Below are 25864 nucleotides of genomic sequence, written 5' to 3'. Positions count from 1 at the left end.
AATCACTCTCAGTGCCCACTAGCAATCCACATTCCTCTTCCCTCCCACCCCCACCCCTTCCTTTTCATTTCCAAACTATAGAGTCTAGAAACTACCATCATCCCTGAGAACAGCCTGGCCGCCGTCCTTCAGGACACTATGAGGAAGGTTGACCATTTTAACTAATGGCAGCCTGTGGCACAAGTTCTACTGGAAGTAATGGGAAAGAGTAGACATTTAGAATAAGGGCAAAAGTTTGCAAGGCTTCTGCTGAATCCTGGGAGATTGGAAGAAGCTATTAAAAACTACTCTGAATGTAAGTTGGGAAACTCCTGATATCAGAGTTGGCAAAGAGGAATACAGGAGAAATGCCAGGACCAAGGGAGCAAGGGTATTAGAGGAACAATCCCCTTTTTACTATTTGAGAACACAGAGTAACATTAGCTCTTGGGAACAAATTGCAATTTTTCCCTTTGAAAAGCAGAAGAAAAATGATTTCTGTAAAGCTGAATTTTGACTAAATGAGGTAGGCCTTGGCAGCTATCTAATGCCAATCATGTGATCAATCCCAAATGTGCTAATGTGCAGTTTTTTGCTTCTTCATCACCATTTCACAAATGTTTATTTGAATGTGAAATTGTTCTAGTGAATACAGTATAAAATCAATAGTTTATTATTAACAATGACTTAGCCTTAGGCCAATGAGTAAAAACTCAATACGTATTACAATAAAACAAAATTAAATCTGGAATTATACAATATTAAAATATATAAAGATGAAAAAAACCATGAATCATTAAACTGCATATGATCATCATGACATATGCCTTTCCCTTATTTTAATGGCACACTGTGCACATAGGACATCTGATCAAATCTCAGATATATTACCAGTTCTGAACAAATATTATAGTTTGTAAGAGGCTATAGCATAGGCATCTGAGACAAAAACACAGAAAGTCATTTTGGCCTGAAGTGGCAATACAGATTACAATGTAATAAATAACCGGGAAGAGTCCTCCTCTTGCAATGAGTCTCATGGACAGAATTCATTACATTTCTTGGTGCCAGTATATTGGCCTTCTGAGTAAACTGCATGAACTGAAAACAGAAAGCTGTGAAGGTCCGGTCCTTCTTAACAAGTTATAGCACAAGCTATCTAAATATCTGGCATACCCATAAGTTTCTTTAACATGGGAAATCAAGGTGGCATGTTTGTAATAGAAACAACTGTTGTATTCTACTGCTTATCAATATCCTCTATTGGTTCACACACCATTTGTGAGAAACACACACACACACAGATAGGGAAAGAGCCAACTTGTTCAGTATGTTGCCTATCAATCCTCCATTAAGGTAGCCACATCTTCAGCTAAAGACATTTATTTTAGCTTTTGAATATTTTTTCGCGAAACCCTCCCATTGGCAGTATGAACCAAACACGCTTAATAAATTCTTCAGGCCCACTGGTGTTTGTGATAACAAAACCACTTCATTTGCATACAATAAAACAGACACAGAGTGATTCATGATTTAGGGAGACAGAACTGATCCTCTTTTAATATTAAAACATCATGTCTACAAAAATTAAAACAAAAAGGGGTTAAAAGACAGGCCTGCCAAACCTCCTTTGTAACTGAGAAAGAATCTGTTAAATTCCAGAACAGGCCTATGCTAATCTTGGATTATGGAGAACTCTAAAAAGAAAAAAAATAATTAGGGATCTATTCTATCAATCATCAGTTTGCTCCCAGACAGTTCCTATCAACAGAATCAAAAGCCAATTTCAGATCAACAAAAGCTGCATCCCAGTTGAACCTCTCTAATCCGGCGTCCTGGGGACCTGACTGGCCCTGAACCAGAGAATTTGCTGAACCATAGGAGGTTAATATTGTCTAGCAGTGTTACGAATACTTCCATTGCTTAATGGGCTCTTAGAAGACATTTAGGGATAAATTAGAAATCAACCCGAAGGCATGCTGCAGAAAAGTGTAGTCTAAACAGATGTCTACTAATCAATGTTCTTTTAAAATACTTCTACGGGGATAAAATCCTCCGTTGGTGCTTTATTACAATGTTGTTGATTAAAAATTTATAAATTTCTACAAGATATCACGGACCATTCTGAAAAGGAACAGGGAATGGAGATTACCTGAGCTGACTATATTATATTATTATAGAGTCTGAAATTGTTTTTCTTCCAAATTAGGGTGACCAGATAGCAGGTGTGAAAAATCAGGACAGGAATAGGGGTAATAAGTGCCTATATAAGAAAAAGCCTTGGATATCAGGACTGTCTTTATAAAGTCAGGACATATGGTTACTCTATCCCATATTTGGTTGAGAATCAGCACTTCCCTACTACTCCTAGTTTTCTTGGAACCCATTAGGGAGGTGAATGGTTAACTGGTTGCTGGTCCTGCTAACTGGAAGGGGCTGGAGAAGTGTGCTGTGGGTAGGGACACTTCAGGCCAGCCAGAGTGGGCCCTGCCTGTGGTCCAGCTCAACCGTGGCCCCCACCCACTCCCATTTAAGTGGTTAACCGGTTAAACATAACATTTATCCAGTTTACTGATTATATAGGATTTTACATCCTTACTACCAATCTGTAAAAATGTATAGAACTTTTCATTTTGGCAGCAGATTCAGATTCCTTCCACAGTGCCATATGAGGCACTTTTTTTTTCTTTCAGCAATGTTTTATTAAGTTCTCTAAAGTTAACTAGCTTTGTGATGGGGTCTTTCCTCGTCTCCCTAAACATGGTCCGTTACTGTTTTCTCTTACAAAAACAAATCAATGCAGTATAAAAAAGAAAGGTTGAACTCCAGTACAGTAACAAGAAACAAAAAACTCAGAAAAAAATTAGAGTGGCCATCTTCTGCTGGGAATGGAAAAGAGTGATTGACTGGAAAACTGCAGATCAGCTCTTAACATACTTGAAAAATCACTGATGGTGGATTATAACTATACTGCTGAGTAACCAACCTGATTTCAGACACGCATAATGAAAGATGTTCCTAAGTTACAAAAGACAATGTAGACTCAGAAAGTAGTCTCCATCATTGGAAATGCCATTCTGAACTTCTTCATAGGAAGAAGTGACCATTATCAGATTCGTGATATTACTCAATTTCACTAGACTAAGGAAGTGGCTCCTAACAACAATACAAGATGAAGATATAGAAAGATGTATTAGGTCAAGTTGTCCAACCTTCTGCCACCGTAAGGTTGTTGCTAGAACCAGTTACCAATATACTGTAATCTGTTTGATCAAGAACTCTTCCTAAACAGTAGGAACTAGGGACTACCAAATTCAGTACACCACTTTCTCTTACCATAACTTAAAGCAACATAAGGTTTGGTTGGGCCAGGATAACAGGATGTGCCTAAAATAGGATTGCTTCTCATAAAACCAAACAGAATAAGACAGACTCACCAAAGCAAGTACTGTCCTCAAAATTAACATAACTGAACAAATGAAAGAGTCTGAACCAAGATGAGCCAGAAAAATGAGATGAATTTGGACTAGGATTGCTTCTCAGTAAACATTACAGAAAATAGATAAAACAAAAAAATGTGGAGTGGTGGTCTGTTTTGGCGTAGGTAAATCAACACTAAGGTTTGAAAACTAGAAAAAATGTTATTGGAAACCAAATTGACTATAGCCCCCATTTTTGGTTAAAACACAGTGAATGATAAGAGTTTCTAGGGATGAAGAAACAAGATACACTTGAGGGAATTCCTGAATTACAGACAGATTCTAGGAATGAAAATTTGGAAAAATTAAGAAAGCTAATGAGTAACCAGGGAAGTATTAAAATCCACAAGTTTGGAAGAAAGCTGGGAGATTCTACAAGCATCCAGGCCAGATCCTTAGCTGATGTAAAATGGCATTCATCTATTAAAAATCAAAGGCCCTGTACTGAATTATACCAGTTGAGGATCTAGACCATCATAACTAATGTAAAATACAAAAGGTATGATGTACAAGAATCAGCAAATATGGGTTAATATAGGATTTTCAAGAATGTCAATTTTATTGTGAACTACTGATGCCTTTTATTACTTCATTTCAAACAAATCTACAACAAGCCCTTTCCTTATTTCTGCTATATTGACTATATTTTTTGACACTATATAAACTTATTATGATGAAAGCTGTAACTGATCAATTACACTCATACCAAGTCAGAGAGGAATGAGAGGGGAAAGATTTTTAGTCAGATGTTTAAAACTCTAATTTTGTTCCTTTAAGTTAATATATTAAATTACTGAAATCAAGCTTCTGATAAAAAATTGAGAGAAAAGTTTTCTTTGTTAATGGGTCCTCCTCTGCCACTTTAGAAAGGGAAACTTCCCTTCCAGTTTTCTAGTTCCTCAAAACAATGACAGCAGCCCACCCCCCACCTCTGAAACACCACTTAGGGGAGGAATTGCCTCAATAACTGGAAGGACAGAGAAAGATTCAGGCTCTTCTAACATTTCCATGGAAGTAGTAGGCCATTCCACCTCCAGAATAACAGCCTTTTCCTGCTGCTAGATAGTGTAGGTAGTATTGTCATTCAAGTGATAGAGCTTTATACTGAAGATTCAAGATTCAAGCCCTGCTGATATTTTGTGATGGGGGATCATTCTTACAGCTGTACATAGTATTTCCTTTTAAAAGCACTTAGAAAATTATATAAACCCCTCTCCTCGGAGGTACAAAAACATTATTTAAGTTGAAAAGTCAAGCAAGAATGCCAGGTCCACGTTTGCCTATGCAACCTTAATTCTACTTTTGCATATGCATTATGATATAATCTTTAATTATATGACCACACATTTTTGTTTTTCATGGGACCTCTGTCTAATTCAGTGTGCAGAATGGACACACAAGTAGAGCAAATTAAGTTTGAACAAACAACATTAAAGCTGGCAATTCCCAACTTTTCAGTGCTTATCTTTTCAACCTACGTAACTGTTTCATCGTACCTTTTTAAAAAAATGCAATTATTTATATAACTTTAATGTGATTTCTAGTTATAAGGTGATTTTCTGTTTATGAGCCATGCCTTCACCTAAATAAATGCTAAGTCAAGGCTGAGATGGCTGGTAGGCCAGAATGCAGTTACCAAATTGAAAGGGACCACCTCAAATCCTTACAGAGTACTGGAACATTTAAATAATGTATCCGACACACAACTAGGTTAAAAAATGTTTTTTTTAGAGAAAGATAAGCTGAGAGAGTTTGGAACAGTATAAACAACTTGCTGGATGAAATGAGAACTTGAGGAGAATATGTTTGTTAAATCACTACGATATTTACCATAGTTTTCCCTTAGAATAAAGTACCAAGTAGTTGTGAGTCGCTACTTTAAGAACAGGAAAAATCCTCAAGCTATCACATAAATAACTAAAGACATTCGTTTATATTAACAGCTAGCTCCCTACAAATTTTCATTTAATTTTTTAAACCTAAAATATGACTAAGAATGTCTGAATCTTTTCCCCCAAACAAAGCTAATTCTGATCATTGCCAAGATAAGATTACCTTGTTCTTACATCTAGGCTGACAAAGTGTATGACATACTCAATACACTTTACAGATGACCTAGAAAGGCAAACAAAAATTGCTTATGCCTTGTTTTGTTTTCTTGTTATATATTCAGGGTTTGGTTTACTTTTTTTTTAACTTATTTTTTGTATTAGACATATCTGAAGCATCAAAGTCTTGTTCTTTCCATGTTTTTATAGAGGACTGTTTTGTAGGATTATAGAACTATAATGGAAATCTCCTCAGATGTTATCTTAAGTGACAAGGGAGAAGAAATGATTAACAAAGAAAGTTTTTGTCCTGAGTATTTTCCAGAAGCTTGAGTAAAATAAAAACAAACAAAAAATCGAGTTTTTCTCAACTGCAAAGCTATCAGCCTCGTCATTTATGATGCTGTGATCCCCCTATTTCTATTTCTCTAGTCAGCCATACAATCAGGGTAGATAAGACCTCATATTACTAACATTATATTAAAAATACCAGAACCTTTACACACCAGTTTAAACCCAAACCATTTACATTTTCTGTATACATTCTGAAGAAGCAAAAGAGGGCACAAATGCAATTTTTCCTCTCCTTTATGGGTCACCTCTTTAGTCAAATAAGGATTTTATTATGGCAATATAGGCACACTGTGGTGGCAAGAACATGCCATAAATAAAGCAATATTTGTGCAAATGGGAGATTTAGTAATATCGATATGAATACAATTATAGGTGTGTGGGGTGAAGGTATTATACCTGGTCATGGCTGGCTTCAATGGAGCTTCCGATACCATGGAAAGTCATCTGCACAGGAGACAGTGTCAAACTGGTCATACACTCTTTGCCATTTTGTCTATCACTGTAGTGTACCTATAATAGAATAACATACGTAATCTGCTAAACACCAGATTGCATAAGGGAGTCGTGCTAAAATAATCTGTCCCTTTCCAACAAGTCTGTAAAGGAATTCAAAACATTTACACTGAATCCAGGTTCAATATAAAACAAGGAATATGCAAAATATTCTGAGTATCCACATTCTGAACTGGGGACAAATTTCTCTGGTTAATCAGTTTGTTGGTCCCTCTTTAGGTACTATATGCTGCAGAGCCTAGGAACATTAAAGCCCGTTAAAGATATTGTTACAGACCTAAGAAACTAAGTCTATGTTTCAGTTTTGAAACTATGTGTTATTTTAAATAACCTTTTATGGATTAAAAACAACTATGTTACAGGCAACCATGGCTACCCCTCTGAGATTTTTATAGATTAGTTTAAAAAACTTTATTTAAACTACAGTGCTCTCCACAGACTAGCCCAATCTAGAGCTGGTTGGGAAATTTTCAATTAAACTTTTTTTCATCTAAAAATGCCAGTTTATTGAAAGGGAAAGTTTTTGCAACACAAGGATAAATTTCAACAAATTTCTTGACAGAATGTTGAATAAAACCTTTTTGAATTTGGAAAATATTTAATTTTCACACTTTACACATGAAAATTCTGGTTTTCCAGTTCAAAGAAGACTTTTAGTTTAGAAATTTAATCCAGTTAGAGTAAAAACATTTTAAATGGTCAAAAATTAAACACTTCAAAATTACTGAAACTAATTTTACATGAAGTGAATTTTTCAAAACAGTTCACCAGAAGTAAATTCCCCCTCCCATCTGACCCATTTTTTATGCACAAAACTTCTAAAAATTTCAACTTCTCAGCCTCATTAAGGATGGGAAATTTGTTTTGAAATCTCAAAAATTTTCATTGAATGGGAAAGCCATTATCCATCCAGCTCCAGCAATTACATTACTTTTAATTTTTTCACTGCAATGTGATTGCTACAGAAACACACTGAATGCATTTCAAATGTACTGATTGTTTGACATTGCAATATCATTATCATAGCTGGTTTTTTTTAATCAAATCAAAAGGATTTAAGACATGGGGAAGGAATTCACATTATTTTTAGAGCCAAGTACAACTCAATTTCTATTAGTATCTAAAAGCACACACTAATCAGATTCTTGCACAGAATATAAAGGAAGATACTGATCCTACTGGATTTTCCCCTTTGCCTTCAGGTCACCTTAAAACAGCTCTTAAACCCTCTATAGAAAGAGAACCTTCTTCTATCTTGAGGCAAAATGAAGTCATGCATCTCTGATGTTTTATTAGTAAGAACAGGGTTGCCACTCATGCTGAACTGATGAAATATTACAATCTGCTTTGTAGCTCCTGGATTCTTGACAGGCAGATAAAGCACTTTGTTCTACAAGAAGGGTGGAATTTAGTTTATGATGGTAATTTACATTGGTTACCTGACCCCTGTCAGAAATGGAAAGGGAGATTAGCCCTATTGAAGACAGGCATTTTAGGGTAGTACCTATTTACAGTTGCATGGTTGTTGGGGAAAAGCCTCATCTTTACATTTAGGCTAGAAATTTGAATATTATTATTTCTGTGGACAACTAGGGGCCATATTAAATTATACCAAAATGTCTGTGGAATTGATTGAGATATATAACACTAGATTGGGCACTGGGTAAATGCACTTTGTGTTTGATTCTTCTCTCTTACTGGATAAATTGGGAGTATTGAATTGAGGAGTTAAAACAGTGCAAAACTAAGCTAAGGGAGAAGATAGTTATGCAATCAGCATGTTGCAGAGTTAACTTTATTGATCACGAAGACTGTTGCATATGGGTATGTCTATACTACAAAGTTAATTCGAACTAACGGATGTTAGTTCGAATTAACTTTCATAGGCGCTACACTAGCGCTCCGCTAGTTGGAACTTAATTCGAACTAGCGGAGCGCTTAGTTCGAACTAGGAAAACCTCATTTTACGAGGATTAAGCCTAGTTCGAACTAGCTAGTTCGAATTAAGGGGTGTGTAGCCCCTTAATTCGAACTAGCCCTCCCCAGGTTTCCCTGGTGGCCACTCTGGCCAACACCAGGGAAACTCGTCTGCCCCCCTCCCGGCCCCAGACCCCTTAAAGGGGCATGGGCTGGCTACGGTTCCCATGCCAGGTGCAAGCCTGCCAGCACCCAGCCATCAGACCCTGCACCTGGCACGATCAAGCCACCCACCCGATGCCCCCCAGCCCTCCCCCTCTTCCCGGGACCAGGCTGGTGGCTCCTGGGAGCTTGCCCGGGACCGCAAGAGGCAGGCACCCACCTGGGCTAGTGCAAACATCATGGACCTTGTCCACGATCTCCGCACTAGGCACAGGAAAGTGGCCGGCTAGGGCAGGAGAGCTGCCAGCCTGGCCACCCAGGAGCAGGTGTGCAAGAGAATCAAGGGGGTCCACTGAGACCCCCGACCCTGAGCCCTGAGCTTACAATGGCCATCCTGGGTCAGACCAAAGGTCCATCTAGCCCAGTAGCCTGTCTGCCGACAGCGGCCAACCCTAGGGATCCTGGAGGGGATGGACCTAAGATAGTGACCAAGCCATTTGTCTCGTGCTATCCCTCTCCAGCCTTCCACAAACCTTGGGCAGGGACACCACTCCTACCCCCTGGCTAATACCACTCCATGGACCCAGCCTCCATGACTTGATCTCACTTCCCTTTAAACTCTGTTCTAGTTCTAGCCTTCACAGCCTCCTGCAGCAAGGAGTTCCACAGGTTGACTCTTTGCTTTGTGAAGAACAACTTTCTGTTACTAGTTTGAAGCCTGCTACCCATTCCTTTCCTTTGGTGTCCTCTAGTCCTTCTTTATGGGAACTAATGAAGAACTTTTCTGTATGCACCCTCTCCACCCAACTCCTGCTTTTAGAGACCTCTATCCTGTCCCCCCTCCGTCTCCTCTTTTCTAAGCTGAGAAGTCCCAGTCTCTTTAGCCTCTCTTCATATGGGACCTGTTCCCAACCCCTGATCATTTTAGTTGCCCTCCCCTCTCCCAGCCTCTCTCTTCCCCTCTCCCACCTCCTTTTTCCAGTCTTTCCCAGTTTTGTTCAATAAAGACAGATTCCATTTTGGAAGACACGTTATCTTTATTTTGTACATCAAGAAGAGGGGCTAGGGAAGGGTAAGTGGAAGGAGGTGAGGGAGGAATGGGGCACGAGCCCCCAATGGGGAGGACTGGGCTGGCTCTGCGGGCTTCTGGGGGTGGAAGCTCTCCTGCAGCCCCCCAATTGCCCCCTCTCCCCAGATGGCAGCCTGCGGCAAGTGCAGCCGGTCTGATGGCCGAGTGCTGTGATGTGCCCACTGTTGGTACTCCGGGCACTCCAAGCCAGGACTGCTTTGCAAGCGGGGCACCCCTGAGAACTGTCTGTCCGGGGTGGGGGTTGGGACCCTTTAAGCACAGCCCTCGGCTAGCCTGAGACAGCATCTCCACGCTCTAAGTCCTCCTCTGATGCCCTGCCGGCACTGCTTCCGGCCATCCTTAAGCCTGGTTCAGGGTCCACTTAATGTGGACATGCTAGTTTGAATTAGCAAAACGCTAATTCGAACTAGTTTTTTAGTCTGGATCCGTTAGTTCAAATTAGCTTAGTTCGAATTAACTAATTCTAACTAAGTTAGTTTGAATTAACGTTGTAGTGTAGACATACCCTATGTGTGGCCAAAATGATCTATGAGATCTATAATGAGGATTTTTACTTGTGGTATGCATAAAAATACAGATTTCACTCAACATCTTGTTACAGCTTTCTGGACCATCCCCCTATCTCCTTCCCTCTGCACCATCCACCCCCACACAACATATGCCTACTAAATTGCTTAAGGCTGTCTGCCAGAAAAGCCATACTACTCACTGAGAAACCACAAGAGGCCCCTTCACATATACAATAGCTCAACTCTGATTGATCGAAAGAATTATGAAGCTATGAAATTGGACTTACAAACATAAACTGAAGTTCTCTAAATATCAGGACTACTGTTATTACAAGAATGTCTGAGGCACCCATAACCACCGTATCTAGTTGCAAATCTAAATACTTCTGCTGAATAGATGTGGTAAGGAGAGTGGGCCAGAGACGCCTCACATTCTGCACCTCCAGAATGCCACAGAGCAGGCATTAGGATTTGGCCCCAAATAAGCCAAGCTTGATACTAACAGTAAATACTATTGAAAACACACACACTCTGTGGAGCAGACACATATCCTACAGAGCGTAGTGGGGTCTGGAGCAAGGACCTTACTGCATTAGAGTGCAGGCTTTTGGGTTTTTTTTAAATGAGAGTGTATGAACAAATTCATTGACCACAGTAACAATCACAGAAATAACTGTGCAAATGTAGCTAACAGAACAAGAAATGTGCTAAATTCAGTGAGTTTTAATTATTTACATGTCTTGAGCTAAGCCTTGCTGAACGAGCGCCACGATGCACTCTGGCCTAGTCCAAATGGGTCAGGCCCATTATTTCAACATTTCTCAGTCACTCACTGTGCTCGAAATATCTCTTACCAACAAAAGACAAACCCAGTTCAACAAGAATCAACTTTTTCTTCATCAATCCTCCATGTCCCTGATCTAGGAACTGAGGGGTGCTGGAGAATGGGAAAGAAACAGAATGTTCTTTAGCCAGATTTCTCTGACCTCTCATAGAGTCTGCAAAACAAACCGTGACAGCGATCTATGCAGCAGTTGGAAAACAATTGTATAATTGGCGTTGTTGTTCTCCTGAGTTGAAGTGGCTCGCCTGCATAGCAGCTGGGAATACAAGCACTTCATTGAGAGAATACAGATGCAGATGTCCAGGATGGAGGAAGGTAGCCTGCTATAGAGGACTACTGGGGTGCCAGGAAGGAAGGAAGGAGAACTGGCTGCTCTGTGGGGAAGAAACAGGCTGGGAACCACCCCAGGCAGCATATTCTGCCCCATCCAGGCCCATGTGAGCCAAGAACTGGCATGCAATACTGGCAGTTAGAAGAGAGAACCAGATCCCAATGGCCAATCTGGGGATAGCACCTGTCTCCAAGCCTGGAAAACTAAAGCCACCACCTCCAAAAGGGAGAAACAAAGGATGGTAGTGGTCAGGGACTCTTTTCTGAGGGGGACCCAACTGCCAACCTCATCTAGCATCACAGAAAGTGAGTTGCCTGCCCAAAGCCCACATGTGAGACATTACAGAAAGGTTTCTGGGGATCATTCATCTGCTAAACGACATAGACACTAATGATACTGACAGTATGATCCTGGGCAAATCAGCAGTGACAACAGGGCTCTGGGAGCAAGGATAAAGGAGTTTGGTGGCACAGGTGGTTGAAAGAAAAGGGACCAGGCAGGGACATGCACATCCTAGAGAGGAATGCATAGCTGGCACTGGCAGGAGCTCTTGGGCTTCCTTGATCATGGGTACTGTCCTGGGAAAGAAGACTGCTGGAGTTCACCTGAACAAGGAAAAGCATCTTCACAAACCAACTTGCCAATCTAGTGATTAGGGTTTTAAACTAGGTTCAAAGGGGATAGGTGACAAAAGCTCACAGGTACATAAAAAGGTGACCTTGACAGAGGTCTTGAAGTTTGAGGGAGTGTGCAAGAGAGTAGGGGGAAGAAATGGAAAATTACAATAGGTTAACGGAAGCAACAAGAGGGAATACAATGGGGTAATCTGCTCAACATCTTAGCATGCAATCTAAACTATGACTTAATTGGCATCACAAATTCTGTGGGATAAATCTCATGACTGGAATACTGGTATAAAGGGGAATATCTTATTCGGGAAGAACAGGCACGGAAAAAAGGGAGATGATATTACATTGTACATTACGAATGTAAATAGCTGTACTGCAATCCAGAAGCAAGTGAGAAGCAGACCAGTTGAAAGTCTCTAGATGAAAATAAAAATGGGAACAAAAGGAGTAATGTTGTGGATGGAGTTTGCGATGTGCCACCAAATCAGGAGGATAAGGTGGATGAGGCATTTCTAGAACAAACAACAGAAATATCCAAACCACAAGACCTAGTGACAATGGGGGACAACAGCTGAAGGCTGACCAAGTAATCTTAGCAGCAGCCTCAGAATCTGAGATTGGGGAGTGGCAAGAGGAGGCTGGCCAAGTGCTCGGGGCGTATTTACATTGTAATTACTAAGATTAATAACTACAAGAATACTTTGCATTTGAAATTACTAAGTGCATGTAACCCCAGGGTCCCAGAGTGATTTAGTAACGTTCAACTTTACCATACCTGTCAAGCAGGCAAGTGCTATTTGTGCAGCTAAGGTAAGTGACTGGCCCAAATTCATTCAAGGAGTGAGTGACAGTGCATGAAATTTAACCCAGGCTTCAGTCTCCTTTTCTAACCCGTTGACCGTGTTCATTCTCCTTATATTTAGGAAGAAAAAATAAAAGGATTAGGAACAGAAAATACTGTCCAAGTCCACAATCTCACTTGCAAGCTTTTGTATTTGAAATAAAGAGAAACTGATAAATGAGCTCTGGCCACTTTTAGGTCAAAGCAGCGACAAAATTCAATTTAGTAAAATCCAAAGTATTTTGCTTAGGTTTTTTGTTTTCTAAATAACAACAGCCTCTGTAAGGAGAAGCTTGAGTCTGGAAAAGAAGTGCCTATGAATGAGAACATCATGATGCTAATAGTTGTGAAAAGTTTCTGAGCAAAAATTCCAGAATCCTGAGCTGTTTCGGGCTAACGTGCGTGTAGTTCTCTGCAAGAAACCTGCCACTGAATGTACTACTAAGCATCCCTGTCTCCAGATTCAAATCAGGGGCTATGTCCTGGTTGCCTGCTTCTCACAAGCACACATCAGAGCTGTAGTCACATATTCATGCTTGTATATTCTTTGTTGTGACAGTCGCAACTATGCACCATTCTACACAGGGAGGAGCACAAATCTATAGCGTTTGAGAGTGTGTGCTGTGTTCAGGACTATGATGTCCAGAATATGGATGCATATTAGTATTGCTGGTTTAGCATTTGTGTGTGTCAGCTATAACTGGGCCAAATTTTGTCCCTTGTGTTACTACTCTCTGTTACTAGAAAAGATTTAAATATTTTGAAACACAGAACATCCCATCAAAGTAGAGTATGCAATCAACGTTAACCATGTTACGTTGCAAGATGATATAGCCAAAATTCTACACTTTGCAGACTAGATTTATAATGGAAAATCTGAGTGAGATTGTATAAAATACACCAGAATTTATAGAGTTGTTATAGGATCACTATTAACATAGCACTACTATAAAATTTAGCTTTCTGTTCCTTTGTATATTGAAATAGAAACACACCTCCCACATGCAGAAGTGACAGTAATTGTGAAATGATATTGCAGGATTTACCTCAAGCTTTCAATAGCTCACTTTACAACAAAGGGCCAAAATATCAGTGCAGAGATATTACACCTCTAAACTCTGATTCCTCACAAATGTGTGTGCGCTAAGCTCTAGCACACAAGTCCAATTGCCTTCCCTGGACTACTCTTGAGCTCAGAGTGAAGCATTGCTGTTTATAAGAAAAAGGCCTGTGTTCTTATTAGGTCATAATTATACAGAGGAAGATACCTGTTCTACTAGTTGTCAATGGTTCTAACAATAATACACCGAACTACCGTTTGAAAATAAGGTAGCTTTATGATAACCAGACACTGAACGGTGGAAAAAAAAAACCACCCAGATCCGCAAAGAGACTTTCACACACTACTGCTTAGCTGTTCACAGTTTGAAGCACAAATTCTGTCTGGCCAAATACTTTCTTTCTTGAACATTTATTAGTTTAAATAATAATAATAAAAAAAGTCATGTGTGACATTGGAGTTCATGTTTCTAAACCAAAAAAATACTCTGATTCAAAGTACCAGCAGGAGTCTCAGAATGCTAGACAGATATAAACTGGGTAATAAAATGCCATTATGTTCAGAAATGCACAAATCTTTAGGATTGACAGGCCACCAGAACCATTCTGTTAGAACAAAAGATAGCGTTTGTTTAAAATCTGCCCTTTAAATTCAAAGTGTCAAATTCAGTACTCAACTATTCTAAATTTACATCATTGTACTCTGATGATTTCACAGGTTACTCCAGATTTCTGTTGGTGAACAGATAAGATTGAGACCCAAAGAGAATGTTAAAGAATTTTGATTAATATGGGCACTCTACAGCATATTTTTCTTCCATTTAACTTTTTGTTGAATCATTTATTTTTATCACATTTCTCCTATTTTATGCTGTGTACTTAAGTAATTGGATTTGCTATTTTAAATAGTAAGAGACAGTTATTTAAAAAACTGTGCTCATACTTTGGTCCACTTCTGTTCCAGTCACAAATGGCAAATGATAAATTAAACTCTGGTTTACAGATAGATATACTGATGAATTCAAATAATTTGTGACCCAAGCTCAGATATCAGGCATTTCTACCATGTATTAGGAAATGCAAGCCAGCATGGACAAATTCGCAGCAGCATGCGACAACTTCGGCCTTCTCATCAACACAAAGAAAACCGAAGTGATGCACCAGCCAGCTCCGAAAGCTCAACATCAAGTGCCCACCATCACAGTGAAGGGACAAAAGCTGCAAGCAGTGGACCAATTTACATATCTTGGCAGCACCCTCTCCCGCGCAGTGACAATTGACATCGAGGTCAACTGCAGAGTCGCCAAGGCAAGCTCTGCATTCGGCAGACTGCTGACCAAAGTGTGGGACCGCTGTGGAATAAGCCTTGCTACAAAGCTTAAAGTCTATTGAGCAGTAGTGTTAACTACCCTGATGTATGCCAGTGAGACTTGGACTGTATACAGGAGGCATGCTAGGCAACTGAACCACTTCCACACGATTTGCCTCCGCAGACTTCTGAGGATCCAGTGGCAGGATAAGGTGCCAGACACAGAAGTCCTTTCTAGAGCAGGCCTGCCGTCAGTTTACACCCTGCTGATGAAAGCCCAGACATGCTGGGCAGGCCATGTTGCAAGGATGCCAGATCATCGCATCCTTAAACAGCTCTTCTATGGTGAGCTGTTTCAAGGGAAGCGATCACACGGGGGACAAAAGAAGCGATACAAAGATACGCTTAAAGCCGCTCTCAAATCCCTGGATATTGACACCACCTCCTGGGAGACCCTGGCACAAGACCGATCAACATGGCACACGCTGATCTACCAAGGCTGTCAAACATCTGAAGCCAGAAGGACAACCATAGCACAAGAGAAGCGAGCACTCCGTAAAGCCAGAGTTGCAAAAGCTGCAACAGTGGTGCCCACACATGTCTGCCCGACATGTGGCAGAACATTCCGTGCCCGTATCGGCCTTATCAGCCATTTGCGGACACACCGTGGACAGTACACAACCCGTTAGATGTCAAGGTCCTCTTCGAATACGATGGACAAACAACAACAGTAGCAAATAAGGTGTGAATCTTTTAATTATCCTTACATCCCTCCTCCTCCTCTCCTCCACACACACCTTTTCCCCAATGCTAGCATTATCCACATCTGATAAGGGAATGGCACTTGAAATATCAAGTTAAAACACTGCTTCTTAGTATCTACCTTACAATTTGTCAGAGAACAAGATGGAGGGGACCTACAGTGCAAACAAAGTAAGGAGAGTAAAAAGACCCAAAACATGAAAAAAAAAAATGAAGGAGTATAAATACAAAAAGCAAGACCCGGATGAAAATATTTTTCTCGGTCCCAGATGAAAAATAAGTAATAAAATTTTTTAAAAAATCACAAAAAAGTGTTGAATCAAACTGTTTCCTGCAACGCTGGAGTTCCTTGATGTAGTGGGATTACTAAATATAGTATTTTACTAATCTCAGCAGGGAGCTGGCTAACTGCATGCCTGTCAGATGTTTCTAATGGTCACCCCCTGTGGAACAAATCTAAGGAGAGCATGAAAAACACCCATATTTAAGAAAGACCCCTTGCTAGATCATTAAGGAAAGATAAAGGCTTGTACATTCATATGTGATATATAACACAATCATTGTGTCAAGAAAACATATGTTTGATTAGTATGCCTCAGGTTCATTAATCGCTATGTCTACCTCACAGCAGTGGACAAAGTTTCCATTGTAGCTACTGCATGGAAGAGTAAAGATACTCAGTAGCTAAAAGACTGACAAGTCAGCACTAAATCTTGGGATATTCATAACATGCTCCCTTCTTGCAAAGCCAGCATGATAGCTGTATTATAGGCTTAAATGTTCATTAAAACACACAATATTAGATTTCTGGATAAGAAATAAATAGCTAAATAAACAGACTAAAAAAAGTTATCAGCGCAGGTTTTTATATTGCTAGTTATAGTGGAGTGGACACTTAAGTTGCTGTTCATAAAAACTTCTATAACCAGTAAACCGCTGTTGATAAAAGATGGAGAAAAAAATTTATTAGATAAGGACACCGTTCCCCTAAAGAGGATACATCATATATTTATCAAACTATTTCTACAAAGGCTTGTACCTCATTTATTTATATACTCTCCAAACTTGCGTCAATTGTTCTCAGTTATGACTGTGATTTTAAAGGCTCCTGTAAGCATTCACCATGCTCTGTCAATGGAAAAAGGCCTAGCCATTGACCTTCCCTGTCTTGTCATTGTAGTCACTATGATGCTCAGTTCCATCTGAGAGGAAAGTTGGACTACGGCAACTGTAGTTGTGCAGATCAAAATTCAGCAAGATGTGTACAGTAACTTATTTTACCTTCCCTCTATTACTAGATAGTATGTACTGAGAATTAAGATTTCAGAATGGCATGCTTAGGGTACGTCTAAACAGCAACATTATTTCAAAATAACTTAGTCCACGTTTACACAGTCGGCAGTTATTTTGCAATAATGTCAAAATACTGTCAAGCTGGAGGACTTCTTTTACTCTGACTCCTGTAACCCTCATTGTACAAGGAGTAAGGGAAGTCGGAGGAAATGTGCTCTATTTCAAAATAAGTGCTGTGTAGGCGCTCTCAATTTCAAAATAAGTTACGCAATTGACTTAGCTCAATTTGTGTAGCTTATTTCTAGTTAAGCCCTGCTGTGTAGACGCACCCTTGGTTTTACATGTAAAACAAGCTACTATGTTTTCCATTCATGAATGTACAGATAACTGTGTGCCTGAATAAAAAAAGTGAACATTCATTTCCTACAAATCTAGTCACTGTGGGTTATATTTATCTATGAACACTGAGAAAATATTTTTAATATTTTCAAAGTTAAAATTTGAAATATATCACCCACAAAACACTACCACCAACCAACCTGAAAAAAAAACAAATGAATTGCTCATACATGAAACACTGTAAAATGCTATAAAGCAATGCATCATACTTGCAACAGTTCTGATAGAAATGCCTTAGCCGCCTCTGATTCACTAACATGTAATTATTTAGATATGTTCTTGGAGAGAAAAATCTAAATTCAACTTATATTTCAACAGAAAAGGCAGCAATGTTTGCATAAAAAATCCCTGTGATCTTCTGTTTTCTTCATGCGTTCTGGAAAAAATGAAGGTTTTGTGTCTTGCTAATGAAGAATACAGGGAAAGGGTTTGAATAAGAAAGTTGTGGAGGAGCAAGTGACAGATGTAACTGTTTCTGATCATTGAGGAATTAAGGCAGGTTTGGAGAAAGAAAATTATTCATATTTTAAATAACATTTTGGTTTTAACATCAAGGGAAATATGCTTTCACCTGCTCTTAATTTTCTTCTTGGTTGTGAAGACTATTTCAGCGAAGATGGAAATAGAACACTTTTAAGCTGGTTATATAGTACAAGTGAAAACATAAAGTTGATCAGTGTAAAATTGCAAACAGAATACCAGCTCTAACTTGGCTGAAAATCTGGTGAGAAGCTATCCATTCTATTGTGGAGTAATTTAAGTATGCAATAATGTACATCCAAAATACCTCATTATTTTCATTCACAGAAAGTACATACATTTCACTTCTAAAAATAATGCTGTTTCTTTTTGCTCCAACTTTTTAAATGGCCTGACTTCTAATTGTGAGCTAAACTGTGAGCTGTACGGTAGACTAGCTTCCTGCCTGTAATGAGGAGCATGGATTTTAATGGCAGGGTTTAGTCTTATTTCTTCCTCCTCTGCATTTCTTGCTACTTTCCGTAGTAAGGGTTTTGGTTTGAGAGTTGGTTACAATATTATGGTTAAAACTAAGGGTACGTCTAGACTACATGCCTCTGTCGCCAGAGGCATGTAGATTAGGCTACCAGACATAGGAAAATGAAGCGTCGATTTAAATAAATGAAGCGGCGATTTAAATAATCGCCGCTTCATTTAAATTTACATGGCTGCCGCGCTGAGCCGACAAACAGCTGATCAGCTGTTTGTTGGCTCAGCGCGATAGTCTGGACACGCGGGTGTCGACATCAAAGGTGTTTGTCGACCACCCAGGTATGCCTCCTGGGATGAGGTATGCCTCCTGATCAGATGTTTGTCGGCTCAGCGCGGCAGCCATGTAAATTTAAATGAAGCGGCGATTATTTAATCGCCGCTTCATTTTCCTATGTCTGGTAGCCTAATCTACATGCCTTTGGCGACAGAGGCATGTAGTCTAGACGTACTTTTAGTCTCACTCTACTAAAGATTTAGCATCATACTTATATATTTCTGCTAGCTGAGACTTCAAATCTTTCAGAGTTTTGGCTTTACTCCAGTGCAAGGTTTGTATCTAACTTACCAAGTCACATTAGGATTTACTCTGAAAGAACTTGGCAGGGAGCAGAGCCTGGCTTGTTTAGTACTGGCTACAGTATTTGGAGAGATCCTGACAGCTTTGCAACTTTTTTTTCACATAAGTGGATTGGTTATGAGAACTTCATGCACAAAGTTACATGCAGGTATTTGGGGGAGGATTTCAGTTACCCTTTTCAAGGTATTAATGAACAAAGCAAAAATATTTCATTAAATGCACCAGCCTTGATTTCATTTGCACAGTTCCTCTCCAGCTTCTTCACTGACCTTGAAGCAAGAAAACTCCATTTAGAGTTTTCTCAAAAGAAAAATTCCAAGATGTTAAATGCTTTTAAATACCAGGCTTTTTTTCCTTTTGAGGGTGAGCGGTAGTGATGGGTTGAGTAGGAGAAAGACACTGTAGACATTTGGATCAGCCAAACGTTTGGATGCAGGGGAACATAAAGACTTTGGCCTGGCACCTAGTGAAACTGAAGGATTAATATTAGCAAATCTACAAATGGTTAGATAAGTGACAAAGATCGGTGACAAAAACTGTCAGGAAGAGATGACAGTTGGCAGGTGCTAGAGAGTCTGGGATAATGAAGATTGTCAAGTGATTTTATTGGACTTATATTCTCGGTGAGGAGATGGAGTTTTATGAGATAACAGAAGCTTGTGGTTAAGACTCCAGAGGTTAGTTTTTGGGGTAAGGGCTACACCTTATCTCTTGGCAATTGCCATAAAAACACAAATTCAATTACCTTCTTCATGCTGCCTCATAGATTTACCTCTTTTCTCCAGTTGTCTCCTATTCAAACTAAAATCTAAGCCTGTCTCCCTCGTGGTTGTCTAGCCTCACCTCAAGCTTAACATGGCTATAACAGATCTCCTTATCTTCCTCCAACAGCTGTCTCTGCTTCTTTAACCATGTCACCCTTCTTTGAATCCCTATTTTTGAGACCATCTTCTCTATTGCAAACAAACTCTCTTCACTTTGAAGACCCTACTCAACCTATCCTCCTTCTGCCTATGATTGTCTCATTCACTATCAAGACATTGACCCTCATTTCTGTCCACGCCATAAATTTGTTAAATTTTCTAGCAAGCACCCTCATGATTTCTCCCATGTTGCCTCTCACACTTGGGACGGGCGCCCATAAACGTCTGCAAAGCTCCCTCATTAGCCACCTTCAAAACCCTTCTCAAACACTCTTTTGCTGTAATGCCTACAAAACACTTGACAATGGCCAGGTGTCTGGTATGTTGAGACCACAACCTACCATGCTGACCAATGCTGTCTTGCAGTTTTCTTGTACTCTCTGGTCAGTGTATCTGCATCCCTCTTTTGCCTCTTGTCTTATACTTAGACTGTAAGCTCTTAGGGGTACCTGCTCCTTGACTGGTGCTCATATGCATGATGATAATACAAAGAAATTAAAATGGCAATCTAATGTAACATAGACATACTATGGGCATATTTCACAGGTATCGATCTCTTTTATGTAAATACAAAAATAAATATCAGCAACCTCCAGGGCCCTCTGCCTGTGTAATTTTAATATTAAATGTCTGATGTCTCTCAAGAACACTTTTAGTACGAATCAATCACTGGCTGATAGCTGTCTCTGTGACAAGTTAGACCCTGGTCCCACAACAGAGAGCAGCTAGACTTCAGTGGGGCTCCATGCAAGAATAGCAGTCTACCCACATGATGTTGTAGGACTGGAGCCTTAGGTATTTTTGCCCTTGGTAAGGATGTAATACAATTTGCTTTAACAGCCTTCTTTCAAAACTATTCTGTAGACTGGGTCTTTATAGCCTTAAAAAGGTTTTCAAAAATCATTTTATCTTAATTATGGCCTGATCACTCTTGAGGCAAGACCTTTCCAAAATAGATTTTTGAAAGCTGTTTGCTAATGCAGCCTTATAACTCATTTTACATTAATGATTCCAGGAAGCCCGGGGTCATAATTTCCACAACCTTCTTTCCTTTATGTATTGTTTATGCTTTTCCACTCAAACTGGCTCAGAAAGTTTTATATTGTTCCAGTACTGGAATATCTGCTGGAGGTCCAGTTTCCAGGCCAATATTAGCTACAAATATTTTTGTAGTTGAAGGGTTGGAGTTGAGAACCATATCATTTGGCTTTATGTTCTAAATTTGGTCATTTGGTTGTATTCCCCATGATCAGCATCATCCAGACTTTCAGGCTGAAACTTTGCAAGTTTGTCTCAACGGAAAGGCTTAAAAAAATTCTGAGATAAATCTATTAACCCTTTCTGATCAGTCTCTGGGAGAATGGAGATTTTTGTTTCAGTTTACAACCTTCCCCAACCAAGTGACCATTTGATCACTACAACCGATTCATATTTCTTCAAACTTGGTATTTGTCTAGATCTCCTTGAGGAAATATCTCTCACTCATCATTACATTCTGGCTGCTGGGGTAAGCACCATTGGAGGACCATGTTATGTTGGGGTAAAAAGGACAGAAAACAGCTGTGGGAAGACAGTAGGAAGCATCTTCTTCCTTTCTAGCAGGCTGGAGGGAGAATGAGTTTTCCCCTCCTACACAGTTGCAAGGAGTAAGAAGGGTTCTTTTCTTGACAGATGAGTCCAAGTAGGAAAGAGTGAAACCTTCTTGCTCCCAGCAGCCAAGAGAAAGGAAGGGGTGGGAGTTCTCAATTTGTAAACTGTGATATGTAAAGGTGAGTCATGTATTCTGTATGCTACCAGGAAAAGACATTCTGATAGAAAATGCCCTATGATCTCCTGCCTGGAAGCCTTCTTCTGAGTGTGCTGCACCTGTTTGATGGGCTCCTCCATTCTCTGTGCCAGCTGACATCACTGCTCTGTCCACTCTTCCTACAGAGCAAGAATATCCAGATTGGAATAAGATAATACATTGAATTTCTTCAACATGCTATCATATTTAAGTTCAGCAGTATAAGAACCATTCTCTTCATTTCTGCTCTTGCAGCTGTTTAAATTTAGGGTCATTGGAAGATGTTCAGAAATTTTCTTGCTTGTTTTTATCCCTAATCTAACAAGTTTACCTAATAAGCAACTGTACATCTGAAAGCTAACCCAGAGAACCTAGTTCTTCAGCGTTCAAATGCCTGGTAAACATCTCACTGGAGCTTACTTCCTACTTATCACTGCTACATTTCTGTGATGTTACAAGTAAGAATGTTAAGGACTAGTCAACTATAAATAAGCAAATGCTTATTGGATAGTTGAGTCGACTAGTCGATTGCCCCCCTTTCTGCCTCTATCAGATAAAGGCAGCAAAGGGTGGGGGACAGAAGAGTGGGTGCTTCAAAGTGGTGGTGTTTCCAAAGGGCAGCACTGCATGGACCCCAGGATCAGCTATGTGGCGCTGCCCCTTTGAAACGCTGCCTTTGCATTTCAAAGCAGCACCGCAAGGAGCTGACCCCAGGCTCCATGCGGCACTGCCACTTAAAGGGGCAGCGCCGAGGCAGTGTTCAAAGGGGCAGTGCTACACAGCTGATCCCCAGCTCAGCTGTGTGACGCTGCTGCTTAATGCCGCCTCGGCATTTCAAAGAGGCACCGCCGCACAACTGAGCTCGGGCTCTGTGCAGTACTGCCCCTTTGAAATGCCACTGCAGCGTTTCAAAGGGGCAGCACCGCATGGAGCTCGGGGTCAGCTGATTCCAGGCTTTGAGTGGCATTTCCGCAGAACCTGGGATCAGCTGGGGAGTCCCCAACTCACCCCGGCCTCAGAGTGGCATTTCAAAGCGGCAGCGCAGCATGGAGCCCGGGGTCAGCGGAGGACTCTGAGTCCTCCACTGACCCAAGGCTCCATTAGGGCGCTTCTGCTTTGAAATACACATGAGCCCCCTCTGGGGACTCTTGTACATTTCAAAGCTGGCACCTGTATGCAGCAGGACTTCCCACTGGCCCCGGGCTGCATGCAGAGTTCCGCATTCCTCCTCTGAAATATACAAGAGCCCCAGTAGGAGCTCTTGTACATTTCAGAGAAGGAATGCAGAAGTGCTTATTGACTAATTCCATTGACTACTCGACTAGTAAATTAATCGTTAGTTAACATTCTAGTTATAAGTTTAAAGATAATTTCAAAATGCAGTAGGAGGGGCCAGACTGTAAATTGGTGTAGCTCCATTGACTTCAACAGAGTTACCATGATTTACACTAGCTGAAGATGTGATCCTAAGTTTTTAGTTAGAACCTAATGTGAATGAGAGAATGTTAGAGAGTAAATATCTTGAAGTTGTGGCATACCCAGCAAAGGCTGGTGAAGTCTCAAAGAAACAAATCCTCTCAGACGGAGAAGGAAGTTGCGCTCTGGTAGTGCATCCTTTCTTAACAATTCATAGATTATCATTGGCTTTGACCTCAGAGGAGAGCTTATGTCCTATCTATCAAACGGGAAAGGTGTAGCTTAGAGAGAAGTAAAAGCTGTACCTGAGTTAAGTTAGGAGGAAGGAAACAGTGAATGCTAAGGGAAGTCTGCCAAACTAAAAAGGCAAATTATAGGGGGTCATGTACATAAAAAGAAATAATGAAAAGAAAGCTACACCCATCCAACTAAGTGCTTTCACATTTAACAAAGTAATATGTTTATTGACTGTTAATTGCATTTGTTAAGAATTTTTAAATAAAATTGAGTATTTCTGGTCCTTCCACTGGTGATCAGATCTTTCTGAAAATGCTGTCACTGATCAGGCAAGCAGTAAGCACACAAAGTGTCAGACACACAAATAAAACAGTCTATAACCATTTTAACATTCAAATTCTTTTATTAGGGTTCAGCACTGAAGTCTGACTCAGTCCCTAGGCAACCACAACTCCCAGGGAAGCCAAATCTTGCTAGCATTCCAGTCACTGGAATATCTGCCTATATAAGAACTTCAGGCCTGAGTCCCTTCATTATCAAAATAGAATAACAGTACTAGAACTAGCCAACCATCTCTGACACTATTACTGAGTAGTAACTTTAGTGTTAAACACCATTTTTAAAAGCAACTAAGTGATTTAGATTCCTAAGTCCCATTTCCAAAGTGAATAGGACTAGATTTTCAAAGATGCATCTATCTAGTGATAGTTTAAAAAGCACCATCACAGGCTAGGCATCTTAACTCCCAGGGAAATCAATAGGAGTTAGGAACTTGACCTATTTAGGAGCTTTTGAAAATCCAATTAGGAGTTTATGTGCATCTTTACATGCCTAAATATCATTGAAAGTCAATGAGGCTTAGGCTTCTCCGTGCCTAAATCACTTTGAAAATGGCACTTAGGTGCTCTTGAACATTTATTCATGGTCCTCATTCCAAGCATCTTACAATTAGAGACCAAGCTGAACAAAACACCACATCTGAACTTCTAATCCAAACCATATATTTTAATAACAGACAGATACAATTCCTAGGTCCAGACGAAACTGGAGTGATAGCCATGTCCAATCCAAATGTCCAAACTTCCACAAAGTTTGGGCTAGTAGAATATACTTTTTTATTTCAATCCATTTCAGGAAAAAGTTAAAGGTCAGGTGTGAATCCCAGGGAAGATACACTTCTGGTTGGGCTATCTCTGCTTACAACTCAAGGCCATGCTCCTTACACTAGTGCTGAACTTCATGCACTCACAGTAGTCCCTACTGACGTCAGTGAGTCCAATGGGACTTCTCATTGTCAAAAAGTTACTCGTAAGTGTAAGACTTTGCAGGACATGCACGTAAATCAGACACAGACAAATACTTGACACACACAAAATGCTACATTTCGGTAAGGATCACTTGAAGAATGCCCAGCAATGCAATAAAGTAAACCATGTATAAAATGGAACTGTTAATAAATAAACAAAAGTGGGGAAATAGGCATGGTTTGCACACACTGAAATTAGTGATATAAATTCAAACAGAAGCTCTAGTTAGAAAGCCATGATAGCGAAAAGATGAATGTATCTAAGGCCCTGATCCTAAGATCACAGAATGCAGGTGCACTACTGAAGCCAACAGGGCCCCCAGAGTTGCATCTTTGTGTACACACTCAGCAGTTGCAGGATGGTGACAAAATAATATGGTAATAATTTTCCTTTGAATCCTACTATTCTTGCTTTAGAAAACCTCCCATTAGATTAATGGATAGACTTCAACAAACTGCTATGAATGTTTTGCCTTAAGAATTATAGGGTTAGACTTGTGGTGTCCAAAACCACATGTGGCTATTTGGCCAGTTGAGTGTGGCAAATCGGCTTGAACAATGCTGCTACATGACTAGTTCGCTTCAGAACTGATTGGACACCACAGGAGATCATTAATGTATAAACTGTTTCCCTAGAGATTTCAATGTAAACAAATTCTTTGAAATAATTTACTACACTTAAAACTGTCAGCAAATATGTTTTAACTACTCTATTCTACTTACAAAGCAGTGAATAAAAAGACATTTAAAAATAACTATTTTAAACAAAGCTTATTTTCCTGTAAGCAATCTCTCAGCAATCATCTGCAAAATAATTAATGTATGAATCATCTGCATATGTTTTATAGAGGAAGTACTAAGAATCCTTTATTCAGAATTTGTAAAGGCTTAATTATGAAGTATTTGGCTTCATTAAGAATGATAATTTGAACTCTACCATTCTTGGAAAGTATCCATGGATAGCATTATATTATAGTGAGAGAGCTACCATTTACACTTTTCTTTGGAATAATAAGTCAAGAAAATGTAATCCACTTTTTAAGCACTGTTCCATATATTGGTCCTGATAGCTCTTAGCTATTAATGATCT

The 25864-nt window shown here is 39.9% G+C and overlaps 1 protein-coding gene across 10 annotated transcripts in view; it reads right to left on the bottom strand.

Moving 5' to 3' along the window:
• The window catches only part of STAU2 (staufen double-stranded RNA binding protein 2), a 236649-nt gene that overhangs the window by 89805 nt on the left and 120980 nt on the right, over positions 1–25864 (bottom strand). For 6 of the 10 annotated variants that reach the window (XM_075920513.2, XM_075920512.2, XM_075920517.2 and 3 more), the window contains exon 13: positions 6257–6370. The exons of 2 other annotated variants lie outside the window; for them this stretch is intronic. In XM_075920513.2, coding sequence (XP_075776628.1) covers positions 6257–6370 — 114 coding nt within the window. Of the gene's footprint in view, positions 1–822; positions 1081–6256; positions 6371–25864 lie in introns of those variants that run through there. 2 more of the 10 variants (XM_075920514.2, XM_075920518.2) reach the window with 1 other exon arrangement.

This window comes from Pelodiscus sinensis, chromosome 2, assembly GCF_052426305.1.
Source record: "Pelodiscus sinensis isolate ZL-2025 chromosome 2, ASM5242630v1, whole genome shotgun sequence".
Taxonomy (NCBI): domain Eukaryota; kingdom Metazoa; phylum Chordata; order Testudines; family Trionychidae; genus Pelodiscus; species Pelodiscus sinensis.
The sequence above is the reverse complement of the archived record's forward strand: the minus strand, read 5'-3'. Positions and strand labels throughout refer to the sequence as shown.